Source organism: Nannospalax galili, unplaced genomic scaffold, assembly GCF_000622305.1.
Source record: "Nannospalax galili isolate Female #2095 unplaced genomic scaffold, S.galili_v1.0 scaffold255, whole genome shotgun sequence".
Taxonomy (NCBI): domain Eukaryota; kingdom Metazoa; phylum Chordata; class Mammalia; order Rodentia; family Spalacidae; genus Nannospalax; species Nannospalax galili.
Window position 1 is genome coordinate 3434571 of NW_008338999.1, and position 16047 is coordinate 3450617.

Sequence of the window (16047 nt, forward strand, 5' to 3'; positions counted from 1 at the left end):
TGTGTGTGTGTGTGTGTGTGTGAGAGAGAGAGAGAGAGAGAGAGAGAGAGAGAGAGAGAGAGAGATTGAGAGAGACCGTGTCTTGAGCACATGCACTACCATGGTGCACATGTAGCGGTCAGAGGACAACTTGTGGGAGTCTATTCTCTCTTTCTACCATGTGAGACACAGGGATTGAACTTAGATTGTGAAACTTGACACAAAGTGTGCCTTCCTGATGAGCCATCTCATCAACCTTTCCATCTTTTATAATTTCTTTTCTTCTTGGGGAATTTATAATCATCCATTCTTTTAGATAAGATCTGCTGGCAGTCCATGCTCTTAGTTTTCCCTCAGTGCAGTGGGCCTTCATTTATCATCTCATACCTGAGATGATAAGATGCTACATCAACAGGTCTTTTCCTTTCAGTCTTGAAAAATACTTCTTCATTTCCTTCTGGACTCCACGATTCTTGTGAGAAATCTGTTGTTCTTAACAATGGCTTGCTTCTTTTAGAGTCGCTATCATTTCCTCTTCCTGTTTGGAAGGTTCTTTCTTTGTCTATGGTTCCCAGAATTTTGACATGACATATTTGACATATTTCGTTATCAATTTCTTTTGATGTATCCTGTTCGGGTTCTCTTGGCTTTCTGTTCCCTTGGAATCTGTGGGCTTACAAGTTTTTCAAACTTCATCTTGACTTTCTTACACATCTCTTCGATTTGAGAACCTGTTTGATCTTGTAATAAAACTTCACGGTTCTGATGCTCTGATCCTTTTTTTAACTCCCCCTCCTCCAGTGCTCAGATTGGCTATTTTCTCATTCATTGAGTTTAATTTTCTTCTCTCTCCATTATGTTGCTGAGCAAATTGTTTTTATTTTAGTTATCAGAGTCTTTAGGTCCTAAATTTTCCATTTGTTTTGCTCTATATTTTCACTTTCTTTAGTAAGCTACTATTTTTTTCATTTATTTTAAAAATGTTTCTAATGGTTTGTTAATGAAATTTTGTCAGACAATTTGAAAATCTATTATTTGGCATTGGTTTCTATCAGCGGTATTTTATCATGTACCATGATGTCTTTTCCTGATACTGTAACTTGTGGAGTAGTATATTGAGACACTTTAATAATTTTTATTTCGAAATTTTGTTGTTGTTGTTGAGACAAGGTCTTATTATGTAGCCCAGGCTAACTTCAAACTGAGGTCCTATTGCCTCAACCTTTTAAGTTCTGTGATTACAGGGGTAAGCCTCAAGTCTGGGCTAAAATTTGTGTGTACAGGGTCTCTGCTTGACCTCCACAGATGCCCACAGGACAGAACTACTTGTTGTGATTAGAGGATGGATGGAGATTCTGGCTTCCCATTGAGAGTCCACGGGCACATTCCCTGTTTACACAGGAAAGGCAGGACTGCATTTTCGCTAATGCTTAACTTTGGCTTCACTGACACCACAGGAAGAAGAAAAGGACAATAGTTCTATAACCAAAGGGTGGAGATGAAAATTCTCACTCTCTACTAGACTTCTCTGACATCAAACCTGAGAGGGCTGTTCATTATTCTCTGGTGGGAATTCCCTAGGGGAGATCACCCTCACCCAATAGGGATGTTGATGAAACTTTATTATGACTACATTAAAATCTTCACCAGTCTATTTTCACACCTCTCTCATCTTGGCACTAGTGTCTAGTGAGAGTGAAGATCCAGGAATCATACTTTCACTTTGCATAGATGGATGTGGGAACACAATTTTTATGCATGATCTCTGGCTAATGTTGACGAGCTCCTAGTGTAGGTTTTCTGTCTTACCAGCCTGCTTCTTTCTTGGTTCTTTGGCTAGGGAGAACAAGCTTTCCTGCCTGCACCTGATACTTCTGAGTTGCTACCTTCTGGTTCTAGGGGTGGCATGTAGAAACAAATCAACCAACTGGAAAACTCCTGACTTGTTCCTTGGGTGTTGAGGCTCCTAGCCAGTCCTGACTTCTGTGCACTTTCCAGAGTGTGTTTATATTAGTTTCTACATAAAGATTTTTAGCTGTGCTTATTTGAAGTATTGGGGAAAAGTAGGTGCATTCATTTTTTAAGAATTCCTCTTTCATTAGCATCTGATACATAGTATTACTATGTTAGATTGTCTATCATTCATAAGACACTCTTAATTGCATTTGTTGAATTAACAGCACAAGATATTTGTAGTCTACATTTTTGGGCATTGAATTTAAATGATGTTAAGACTTGCTTTCCAATTATCATTATGAATAGGTAGCAACAAGTCATACTAGCAGAGCATTATAGGAAATTGATGGTACAGTCTTTATATACAAATATTTATTGTTGAGTTTAGTTAGACCCCAAACCTGCATTGCTGGCCCCACAGAGAAATGCTTATGCTAAAATGTCCTAAGAGTACTAGATCGTCTTGAACAATACATAACACATGTATAACTACAATTAAAGCTGAACTTGGTGGCACTAGCCTGTAATCCAGCATTCAGGGTCAGGAAGATTGTGAGTTCAAGGCCAGTCTCAGGAAAGAAGGGAAAATAAAGTAAAATGTTACTAAATTTTTATTATCAGTACAGATGTTACTAAGAATATAATTGACTGTATCCCAATGTGAAAAGATAGAATTTTCTCCAGTTTTTGAACCTAAAAAGTTGAATAACAAATTTGCTTCTGTATTTTTGAAAGTTTTAAGCCAATAACTTCTCATCTGTCAGGAAGTTAAGGGCCGAATATGGTAATCCCTCTGGGGCCTTGTGGCAGATCGTGTTTTGGTCTTATCTTCTGTTCCTTTTTATTTCTGCATGGGGATCTCATTTTACCCAGATTTTCGCACCATAATTGTTTTTATCCAGTAGGGTATAGCTTGTATCTGGTACCTGGTCTCATTTATTTTAGAGACGGATAGGTGAATGAATACACTAGGAAAACATTCACAAGCTCTCTTTTGTAGGACAGGAAATGAACCTCAGATTTGTTCCGGCTCACAAGGGGAACTTAATGGTTGCTGCTGTCCGTGAATGTGCTTGTATTTGTTAACGAAGCTTTTGTAAAGGAAAAACACGAGTCCTACCTGGAGGACTGAAGCACCACTGTGGAGAAACTGGAGTCCACTTTCAGCTGAGTCAATTCCACCTGTGGCCAAGATGGGAAACCCAGGCAAAGCACGTGCAATGGCGGAGACTGCTCGCAAAGCAATAGGTCTGATGGCGGTTCCTGCAGAAAACAAGGAATGAAGCCGTTGGTGCTCCTGCCACCGGTACACATTGTCTTCTGTTTACTGTTACACAAGGCTGCATTTTACTAGACACATTTCAAATTTCTTTATCTCTAAGAGGTACACACAATGTACAATCATTTTGTTTCAAAGTCAATGGATATGGATTTATCTTAAGGACTTTGATTCAATTAGTGAATCCAGACAAGTTACTAAGTGGATATGGCAAGCTTAGAACTCTTACACAAAATACATGCAAATTACAGTTTGATATACAGTAATGTGTGAATTCTTAAGATTGTATGCAATGTTTAAGCATCTGTTTTAGAAAAGAACCAATGCACAGCAAGTTTTATAAAAGAGAAACAATCTCATACAGTACGCAAATAGACATACAACGCTGTTATGTTTCTGCAAAGTACAAAGCAGCTGGTGTGAATGTAGAAGCTGTAAAAACAAGCAAGGTGCTGAGCGACTTAGTTTCCACACTGCCGTGCACATGGGTTTTCTACAGTTTGAAGGTGCACAGGGAGCCTGACATAATTCTTCATGTGTTAGATTGAAATAAATTTAAAGAGAATTGATCTGACTCCCTAATTTGAATACATATGTCTTTATATCATACCTATCCATATATTTCTTAATTATTCAGACATTAGCAGTGTACTCTTCTCTAATCAAACAGACAGAAACAAAACTGCAGAGATGGACAGAACACATTGCAGTATTGTCCTAAAACTGCTTTGGCGCTTCAACTACATCCCAAAGTGAATTAATTCTTTTATAACTGAGGAATATAATTTGATATTCCTGGTGATCACTCAAGTTAGTGGTCCATTAAAGGCCCTTTCTGAATTAAAGACATTTTTAATTTTGTAAGAATTTGATTTGATTTTGTCTTAAACCAGAGTTCATCAAATAACACAAATAAGCAACTGGCCCAGTATTCTCATCACTTCCACCTTCACAAAACATAGCTATCAGGAGAGTTTACTTCAAAGAAGAACATAGAAAGTTCCTTGAAGTCAATGGCTTTTAATTTGAACTGGCTCCTCCTCCTCCTCCTCTTCTTCCTTCTCTATGGTTCTTACTAAAACAGCAGTCAGGAAAAAGGAGAATCACAGAGACAATAAAACCTTCAGTAGTTGGGGAGAAGAGAGAGAAGGGAAGGAGAGGTGAGTAGGCAGAGCAGAGGAATTTTAGGAGAGTGAAAATATTGTGAGATATTACAGAGTGTTACATATTAACCAAGTTCACAGAATGGAAAGCATGAGGGTGAGCCCTGATGTAAACTGTAGACTCTGATTGACAAGGATGTACTGATATAGGCTTATCCATTTCCACATATGTACCATTTTGGTGAGGTATACTGATGACATATATGGAGAAGCTGGTGTATGAGAAATCTCTGTACCTTCTCAATTTTTCTGTGAACCAAAAGCTGCTCTTTCAGATAAATTCTTTTTAAAAATCAATAGTTTTCTATTTACAATGTTCATGTAAACATTAATTTCATATAAAACTAAGCCTATGCAAAACTGATGTTTTGTACTTATTGTTAAAAGTGCGTGCAGCACTGTCTTCTTGTTTTTGTTACCCAAAAGGTTCCTTGAGAATATTCAATGCTTACACTTCAGAATTTCACAACAGGAATTTAGAATACAAGGTACTAAGCTAAGGCAAAAGAGAAAATCCAGAAGAGGATTTTATTTCTATGTCAATGTGTTTACCAGTGAATCCTTTTCAGCATGTACGTTTTGATCATAAAAAGACTAATATAGTAGCCAATAGAATTTATAGTGAGAAGTTTTATATGAATCTACATACATATAACAGGTGTGCTATTACTGCAGCTATTATAGAAAGAAATCCAGCCATGAATAAAAGCGAAAAAAATCCACAACTTAGACCTTCAGATAGATAACTAACTGTATAATAGGAGACATGCTCAATACATGCTAAGCCAATGGGTTCTTTATATACATGTTACTTTGAACTAACACAGAAATATTGGAATTCTTTTTCCTCTCTTATTTACTTTACCCAGGAGACTAAAGGAAACTTGAACTAAGCAAATAAATAATTTATTTCTAACTGCACTGTTAGAAGACTATCATTAACACTAAGGGGTAAAATTTCAAAGTGGTATACAGGGATTTGGCCGCATATTCCAATTGATATTAATGGACATCAAATGGCAAAATCCCAGGACACAGCTTTGAAAATTTAACCAGTTACATTTAAAGGGCAACATTATTACACAGGTGTTTAAAAACACCAGCAAATCCTCACTGGCATTTGAAGATGTTGAATTAGGTCAATGCGACATTTTCTATTTCATGTTTTCCTTCCACTTCTAAAACTTTTCTAATACATGTAATGAACATAAAACCTTTCAAACTAATAAAGGCATCTTCAAAATTATGAATAATTATATTCCCTGAAGAAATGTGATCTGAAATGAAGAAATGGATCTTTCTGTTGCTGGCCAAGTGTAAGTTCAGCTTTTATTTAGATGATTATATAACTCCATTTGATTTAAAAAGTAACTGAATATGAGATATATTTGTTCTCAGAATTTTATGGTGAATAGATTTTATATATGACATTTATTCACCAAGAATGATATCTGGGAGAACAATGAAGATTATAAAATGATCTTTCTAAATTGTAACACAGAAATTTCTTTACCGTTTTAAATGACAGAAATGAAGAGAAAATAAATTCAAGATAAAAATTAAAATTCAATGTGAAAACCATATATGTATCCATATTATACAGGACTCTACACATGCCAATTAAAATGCACAGAGACATAAAGAATCACAGCTGTCGAGATAATGATTTTTTCAAATTTTGCCACTGCTATGATTACTGCTTTTAGAACAAAGAGCAGGGAGAGAGGTCAGTTAGAGAGACTTGAGAAATGGGGAGACAGACTCCATCCTTTAGGAAAACAGCAAGGTTTAAATCAAGACATTGAAATCCTATCTGCTTAAATGAACTAATAGGTAACAGGCAATTTAAATTAAGCTCTCATCTACACAGGGTGGCCAGAAGAACCTGATGGGAAATCCAGTTACATCCACTCACTCTGTTTCAACTGTGCGGAATCCTCCAATACAAATCAAGTCATTCTTGGTCTTCACGTCTTGAAACAAGCTGTAGATTCAAGCAAACGAGCAAGCAAGCAAACAAATAAACCACAGCTTTGACTTGCCATATGTCTGCCAAGAATTCAGGTTTGCACAAAAGTGGCCTTCCTGAAGTCACTGATGAGCTCGACTGAACTGTCACTCCTGCTCTCTAATAAATATAACGAGCCCTTCACATAGTCGTGCATTCAAATGCGAGTCAGTGTGTTGAAGTCATAGATTTTTGATAAACTATTACAGAGACTTTTCAGACTGCAGATGTTTTAGAAAAAAATTTTTAGTAACTGGGAGATTTTCAACTAAGTTAATAGATGTAATTTCTTTCAAAGAAATGATAGTGTCATTTGCCAGCTCTCATCTTAAATCCAATAATACCATTAGCTGTAGTACTACGCTTTGGTTTGCATATATGAATGTGTTATGACTTAGGCCCCTTACACGATCTTCAGATATACACAAAGCTGTTCATCTGTCTATCCACAAAATATTGATCAAGCACTGTTGTCTCTTTTTTCCCTTTTGAGATTATCTATCTACATACTTATGATAGATACCCAAAGAGCATCCTTTGTGATCTTAGTAAATTATTTCTAGGTAAGTTCTATCACACATGTGTAATAGGTACCATTAAAAAAAAACTGTGTTTGTTTGAACATCATAGATTTTACAAATATTATTAATATGAATTTTACAATGAAAGCAATTTGAATATAAATTACTGTTTACAACATTATCAGACAGACAGTGGGGCCAACCAGTGAGGTGTGAACCCAATCTCCACTAATTACAGGCTGTCTGATTCTGTGAAAATTTCTTAATCTTGCTGCACCTCTCTTTGGACACGTACAAAACAATGAAAATTGTAATAATATTGCGGAATTGTTTTGTGAGTAAATGATTTAGTATATTTCAAGGCCATTTATACACATTGCTGGAGAGTTTGACAGTATAATCTGTACTTCTCAGAAGCACCACTGATTCCAGAGGGAGCATTTTCTTAGGTAACTAAGTACATGTCTTCTGTGTTCTCAGGTGTTTTTGTTATAATGAAACCAATTTTTATCAAAGCAACAAAGCATGATGCCTACATTTATAGGTATCTACCCTCTGACATCTTCAGAGAGCATCCTCTCCATCTTCCCCTTCAACAGATGTCATTTAGCAGGTTCGTAATGTTAATCAGATTGTTTTCACTACAAAAGTAGAAACTGCAGAATCAGACATTAATATATCAAAAATTCAGTTTTAAGAATAAAAAGGTCCAGGCACTAAACCAATATACAAGGATTTTAATGACATTAGAAGTGAAGTTTGCAGGTGAAGAGGGAGAGATTTACTTGGCATGACTGAATCATTGAAGAAAAAGAGAATTTTTAATGGACAAGATAGTGTGGAATAAATGCTAATTTTGGATAACTGGAATTTTGGATAATTGAGTTTAATTCTGTTTGTTTTTCCCCCTAATCATTTGACTCCTAGGACTATTATTATACACAATTAATTGTTAGAACTAAGTCCACATAAACTCCTTGATAATAGCTCCAGCTGGCACCAAAACAGAAATTGGGTTATAATACTCACTTGTGCTCACTGTGTATAACAAAAGGAAAATGTAATTTTAATTTGCTTATATTAATTAAAATATAATGAATTAAGTGGATAAAAAATTCATTAGAAATTGAACTTTGACTGTCTAATTGTTAATAGCTTTAACACCACCCTGAAAAATAATATATGAGCAAATCAGGAATTTTAAGGATTTAGGAGTTGAAAGACTGATTTCTATAAACCAAGCACCAGCAAATTTATGCTTCATAAAAAACAAGTTTAAAATGTTAATGAAGCTTAATACACTGATAAGTATGTGCAGTGCAGCTATTTAAAAATACCTCTTTACACATGGATTAAGATTCTCTGAGAACATTAACATAATCCAACCAGAAACTGAAGTAGTAAAACAATCTGGGTTATATGCAGAGATGTGAAATAGAAGCGGAGAAACGAGAAAAGCAAAGTCATCCAAAAATGTTGCTATCACTTTAGGGCTTCCTTTTTGAAAATCTGATTTTTCTTATTAAAATACTTCAAGTTTAGTTGTTTTATTACTCTATTTTTCAAACCTCAGTATCTTTATAGCTATGTTTATCTGCTTCATAGCATAATCCAATATGTCCATACTCAATTACTATTCAACAACTCTTTACCTAAACCGTGCTGGGCATTTTATTTTGAAGCAACCCTAAGGGGCGGCCCTTTTTCTTTCTGAGAGTGTCAGCTACCCTTGGTGTAGGGAGCATGAGAGGTCATTCTCGTGAATTCCATAAGCCAGCTTCCTGTACTCTTAACGCTTACAACTCCAAAAAAGACAGACCTTCTCATGCAGAATCAGAAACTCAAGCTGAGTGCAGAGTCCAATACCAATGTAAAAGAGGTAGACTTGGCCCGAAAAGCAGATCTGTGACATGAAAGTGCCTTTTCTCTCATGGTTTCTGAGAATTACAACGAAGACCAACTTTATGGAGTCTTTACCTAAAACATCCAGAACCATTATTGAGGAAACCCGAGGACAGTCCTGAACTCCAACCAATTAGTCATTACTCTGAGCTCAATTGTTTTATATACTCATTACTTTGAACAAACTCCTTAGACTCCTCAAACATCAGCTTTCCCCATCTGTGAAACAGGGACACTGATGCCAGTAATATCTCAGAAGGTTGAGAAGTCTTAAGAGAAAAAGTTTAATAGAAAGCACGTAGCACAATGCCTGGCCTGTAGCCTCTGTAAGTGCGTATTATTGTCAATGCAAGGAAAATTGACCATAAAGTAAGTATTCAGCTATGAAAATATAGAGACAAACACTTAATACTTAAGGGGTGCTTAGGAGTCCTCATGGGGCCCCTGCTATTTAATTTCTGAAAAATTTGTGATCATCTGTAACTTGAGTTTCTCATTGTAAATATGGATTTCCTTGAGTAAATATTTGTTTGAGTTTCAAAAGCAATTTGTAATATCATATGCGTTTTCATCCACAGATTCCATTTTAAGGAGTCTATCACATTAATATATAGATACAAAATTCTATATACAAAACTGTTCCTCAAAATATTTTTTAATTTATTTAAGCAAAATAATAAAAACAATGAAATGCTTGTGAGTTGTTGTGCTGTTTAATAAATTATAGATCATCCATACTAGAAAACCTTCAAATCTAATATGAAAGTATCTCTAAGTATGTAACGTAAAATTAAGCCCTAGTATCAGAACAACACGTATGATTCCATTGCTAGTAAAATAAATGTACTTTGTGCATGCGCACGTGTGTGTGTAAATGCATTGAATTTTAGGTTTTAAACTGTTGAAATTCTCTTCTGTCTGAAATAAACTAAATCTCACAGTGAAGGGTTACAGATGAACTTTGAAGCTTTGCTACCATACTGTGTATCTTTTTATTCTTTTTATAAGAAAATATCCATATTTTACCTCTGCAAAGAAAAAAATGACTATATTTGTAAAGTTCCTAAAGTTTTTATAATAATAGATATCATCAAAATCTGTGCTGGAGAATTTTGATGTGTGGGATGTTCAATGATTTTATTCTCTGTGTGTTCAGAAGATCATACTCGGGTCTATTTAGTTCTACCTCCACATACACATAAAAATAATAAAATATTTTAAAAAGTTTAATTAAGTTTGGAGCACAGTGAATATTATGATCTATCCCTGCCCCCACCCCTCTAACACACAAAATGATAGATTTCTATACAATGTCTTTAGCCTTAAGTTGAACACCTATATCAACCCCGTCTCAAAAGCTCAGAAAACATTATGGAAGAAGAGGTAGAAAGAATGTAATCACTGAATGATGAGGAGGAGAGCTATGAAATGGTGTCCTCTGGATATGACCTGGCTAATGCACACAAGAACTCATAGCAGCTGTGGTTACCTGCACAAGATATGCTCAAGGTGAAGCTAGTTTAAAGTTCCAGCATGGAGAAGGGGAGAGATTTCTGGATGCCCCACCCATGGCTACAGCTGAAGAGTCATTGGCAGTCAATGGCTGCTGAGTGAGGGAGAATCACTTTTATTTGAGGGAATGACCACTGGTAGGTTACCCATGCCGCAGTGAATGATTTCACACCCATGAGGATACGGGCAGCACTAACTGGACTCAGCTGACTATTTAAAAATAAATAAGAAGGGAGGGAATTGCACTGAGGTGGACCCAGAAGGGCTGGTTGGAGGGAGGGATTGGAGGGTGGATTTGACCAAGACACCTTATATACATTAATTAAATTTTCAAAGAATAATTTAAAAACCAAGAATTTCTTTCTCTTTCTTTCTTTTTTTTTTTTTTTTTAAACAAAAGAAAGGTAACCAGGAAGAAAGGCTTAATACATGTTTTTGATGCTGATTTTGGAGCAAGAACCAATGGTTCAGCATACCTTGTTAGGCATCCTACTCTAATGGTTGTAAACTCGGCAATGAACTCAGCTACATTTAGACTTCCTTAGCCCTTGAATATCCATGGCTACTAAATTTGGAAAATGAAATGGAAAGTCTTTTGTACTATGGAAACATTAGGTCTGTCTAAGTTCAAAACTTGAGGATGTTGTGAACTTTATCATGGTAGTTTCATGAGCAATTTCACATGTTCTGTAGATTCCCAACAGATGCCATCATGAGGTTGATTTATAAAAGAAGCAAATAAGACAAAATTTGTAACAGTAAATAGATGAACTCTAAGTTTCCTCTTTGAAAACGTTTTAGCTGCAGTTACTTTCCCATGAATTTTGTATATAATGTCCTAATAATATCACTATGGTGTGGTTAATTTTATCTCTATTTTATAGATGTACAAACGGAGACTGAGTGAGGATAAATACTACATGCCCACTCTGTTAGGAAGCATGGATCCAGTATTGGAATCCAGGTGCAGCTGGCTCTCCCTATACCATGTTTTTAGCATATCATGATATATATGATATATAAATATATATATTTCTCATTTTAAGTGTCAAAATACAAATTAAGTTACAGAAGAATGAGTTAATTTTTATTACTAATACAGATATATTACCCAGGTATGATAAACTGAGAAAATTTATGTTGTTATTAATTGTTGAATAAGAATTAAATTAGAGCTACTATAGTTATTAATTGCTACACTGAGAATGACCAGATGGCCCATTTTTCCCAGGAGAGCACCTGTTTATTATACCTATGCTGATTCATAATTGTCTGATATAACACGAATAGCATTCTCTTTCACTTGAGAAGTGTCTCAGTTGGGATGATAAATTATAACAGCATAGTAGCTGTGACCAGCGATAATTATATCTATAGTGACAGGACAAAGGCAGTAACAGAAGAAAAGTGAAATCTGATGTAAAACAAAAGCCCTCATCGGTGAATTATCTGGAAATTCACAGCAGTGTGGAAGCCTTAGTCTTTTGAAGACTCCTTTACTAGGCATCATCTGTATGTTCTTTCTATTTTCCACCTGTAGGTGGCCACCACAAGCTATGCTTATTGAACAACTCATTAGTAGCATTTTTCAATACTGTCATCTTCAGATAATTAGCAATTTATTTAAATAACCAATTTCTGTAGAAATAATTGCCACAAAATGCCCCAAAACTACTTTTTATAAACTATAATAAAAGTGTTAAGATAATCCCTGACATTTGCAAATGCCATTAGTTCACCTTTCGTTTTGATCGTGCTGTGGCATTGTTTAAACAATTACCTGATAACATAGCAGGTTAATGAAGCAGTACAGTAAGCACATTCTTCAATATGGCCAAAGAGGACATTCAGATTTAGAAAGAAATCCAGTGTGCAGACATGTTTACACAGAGGAGAGACACGGCTAAAAGAGTAACATCACTGAAATAAGTACAATGTGCTATTTCCAAGTTGTTTTAGTTTGCATGGTAGACACCACAACAAATGTGCTTTCTTCAGAAATAGGAATATAGAATTTTGTGTATAAATTCAGGCTAATTACTGGTATAAACTGAAATCATACACATATGTAAAGCATGCCACACTCATGTTCTGGACTTTGTATCCTTACAAAAGAAAACTTAATTTTTCTTCCTATACTTCAACTACGTAAGTACATTTTGCCTTTAAAATGGCTCACATTTTCAAAGTAGAGCTAAAATATGAAGGAAATCTGTAAGTGGTTTACACATTTTAGGTGGCATTTAGTTTGTAAAATGGACCAAAGTTCTAACTCTTGTTCCTTTGTGCCTATTTAGCAGTGTATTTGACTAAGAACCACCCGTGAGAAGAAATAGTGTTTCTGGTCTGCAGGTGGTAAAACTCTTTGAGACTTCCATACATTTTTGTTGTTGTTGTTGGTTTTGGAACAGTGTCTCCCTCTAGCCATGTATAGACCAGATTAACCCTAATCTCACAGTGATGTATCTGACCTTGCCTAGTGGGTGCTGGAATTAAATGACATTTACCACTATGCTCAGCTACACTTCCATAATTTTTAAGCTTTTGATCTTTCATATAATAATAAAAAAACCCTAGAATTCAAAGTCAGTTGAAATATTAAGTTAAGGCTAAATTGAAATAATTTTGAGACTGTTTAGTGTCTCCTGGTGGGATCTACACTCTTTATATACTCACAGCATCACTATAAATCACATGTGCATTATTCCATTTTACAGATGAGGACATTTAAACTCACACAATTAAACAGTATTACATGTAAGACAGGCAGCATTGTGTGGCTAAATAATGTATGATGACAAGAAAACGGTTCATTGACACTATCACAGTAAAGTCTGATGCTAGAGTTGAATATGAGGGATTTTCTTTATTTCTAGACAATCATAAGCTCCATTCAGTTTCTCTCAAGTAAGTTCTGCTACCAATACTTTTTGCCTGTAAATGAAAAGTGCTTATCTATTAAATATAAACAGATTGAATTTTTAAAAAAGATGTTCTGAACAATGAGAGAGAGACGAACTTGGTGTATAAAACATTTCTCCTGTATATCTTCTTAAGGATGTCCAGAGCAAATATTACCATACCCCCAAAATGTCACCATTAACTGTGTATTCAAAATGGTTATCTGTAGAGGTGAAAGGTCATGACAACGATAATGCCGATGACAGGAACTGCATTTTACCCCTGGGAGACCCCAGGAGAAGTAGAAGTAAGTATTTTCTTGAGGACAAATGAGAGAAACAAGGTTTCCGCACCCATCCAGGACAGCATCACTTTTTCTTTAGAAAGCTACTATTTCTTTTCTCTCTGAAATACTTGTTCTGTTTTCCCTGTGGGTGGTTTCACGGCCAGGGTGTCCATGGTGGCACTTGCTGTACTATAAAACCTTTCCTTTCATTCTTAGTAATGCATTCTCTTTTCACTTGACAATGAATTACATGTGTAAACCTCTGTGCACTGTGATAAGGCTACATTCCTCACAGTCTGCCGAAACCCCGCTGTACAGCAGGCTACAGTGTTTTTGTCTCTTCTGTGTGCAGGACACCTCTCAAAGAGGTACCCGAGTCCTTGTTTCAACTCTAAGATTCTTCGAGCTCTGTAAAACAGATGAAGCACTTTTCTAAGGAAGGGGTTCTAGTGACCAGTTGTTCTCTTGATTCATTGACAAATAAAATTTTCCCCTTAATTATATTTGGATTCAAAAATGGGAAGTTATTTTCAGTCAAATCAATTTCAAGTGTCCAGCATACACATATTGGATAAAAAGCAGCAAAAGAGGTTGCTCACAACACACAAGGGAGAATGAGGTAGATAAGATGAACACATCAATACATGAGCAAACAATCTATTTTATGGGCAGATGACAGCCATTAGGGGCAGAGGGACAGGCAGTGAAACTGAGGTGGCCCAGAAAGGCTTTGGAGAGAGAGATGTCGGCTTGCAGTGGGCTCTGCAAAGATGTCTAGGTAAGACTTGGAACTCAGAGGTTTAAGTCTCTAGCTGGTGCTGAGACCAAGTGTATTAGTTACTTTCTGTTGCTGTGATAGAAACACTGACCAAAGCAACTTATAAAAGGAAGCGTTTATTTGAGCTTACAGTTCCAAAGGACAAGAGTGTATCCTGGCTGGAAGGCACGGCAGCAGAGGTGGCTGGCGGAGGAGCAGAAGCTAGGCTCTACATCTTCAAGCAGCACAAGAAGCAAGAGAACACCTGGAGATCCAGCAAGGCTTAAGAACTGTCAAAGCCCGCCCCTAGTGACGTGCTTCCTCCAGCATGGCCACACCTCCTAAGACCTCCCAAGACAATGCCATCAACTGGGGACAAAAATGTCCAAATACTTGGAGCCTATGGTGAACCTTTTCATTCAAAGAACCACATTGTCCATCTGATTTTGGGGACGGGGCCTCTCACTGACCTTGGAACTCAGCAATTCAGCTAGACTGGTTGGCCTGCCAGACTCAGAGATCCTCCTGTCTCTGCCTCCCCAGTGCTGAGTTTACAGGTGCACAACACTATTCCTTGCTTTTTATATGGGCACCAAAGAGCCAACTCAGGTCCTCGTGATCATGCAACAAGCATTTTACCTGCTAGGCCAGTTCTTCAATTTCATATTTTACTTTTTAAAATAGTTTTTAAAATATTAACCCAGCATTAGAATAATCAGGTTAGAATCTCTTCAGTCCCCCCTAAAAGAAGAAGAAAATTAAATAAAACATTACTGTTTAAATGGCAATTCATAAGCATTAATAAGTTGTCTGTATAAATAAGGATATTTATCAGGAGAAAGTGAAGAGAACACATACCTTTTGCACATGTACCAGTCTGCATTTTTGTACATATTCTAAATATCTTTCTAGTCTGATTTTTTTAGAGTTTTTTTTTTTAATCAGATTAAAGAATTCTTTTTGAGGATACAGAGAGCTTATATGACAGAAGACAGTAAAGCATCCTCTCAACTCAGCGATTCACCAGCTTTGTCAGTTCTAGAAGTTTCATTTGCACAGAAGCACTGACACTTTATCAAACATCATGAACATTGCAGCAATACGTAGCATGAATAAAGTAGAGTACACGATCAAGGTATTTGGAAAGGGAGAGGAATTTAACACTATGTTGCTTCAGACAAGGTCTCCTAAGGTGTGACTCAGGGAACTCTCATCTTGTGTAGGGCCAGGAGGACATCTTGCAGGCTGTTGACTATCCTTCCATTCTGGTAGACAGCCATGTACCAAGTGGAACCTGGCCTCCCAGAAGCTATGTCCACGTATCTCAGTGACATCTGTGATGCCTGGTCTTTCTAGATTTTGACTGTAAACTAAAGAATCTCCTCAGAGATATGGCTGATCTGAAACCAGTAGCTACTTGGGTAAGCCAGAATGGATGAGAATTTCAAATGTACCTAATTTAGGAGCAGATAGAATCAAACAGGATAACCTATGTACAACAGACAGCAAAATGACAGGCACAGGGTCAGTGATTAATAAGGGACTCTATCACTGCAGATTCTAAACAAATTAAAATGGAGAGGGTTTAAACATGATTAAGATGTACTGTCTAAAATGTACAAAAATTCAAAAAATGCATATTGAAAAAATAAATAAAAGCATAACAAGGAAACAATATAAACTACTTTATGGTGATAAATCCAACAACTGATATAAGACGGATAAATTCAGTGCGAAATACTAAAAGTAACTAAAACTAAGACAACAAAATTCAGGAAATAAA

The 16047-nt window shown here is 36.2% G+C and overlaps 1 protein-coding gene across 1 annotated transcript in view; it reads right to left on the reverse strand.

Annotated features, from left to right (window-relative positions):
- Dpyd (dihydropyrimidine dehydrogenase) overlaps positions 1 to 16047 on the reverse strand; it is a 978758-nt gene that overhangs the window by 176849 nt on the left and 785862 nt on the right. Inside the window, exon 19 of the mRNA XM_008833683.3 lies at positions 3056 to 3198. Coding sequence (XP_008831905.1) covers positions 3056 to 3198 — 143 coding nt within the window. The remainder of the gene's footprint in view (positions 1 to 3055; positions 3199 to 16047) is intronic.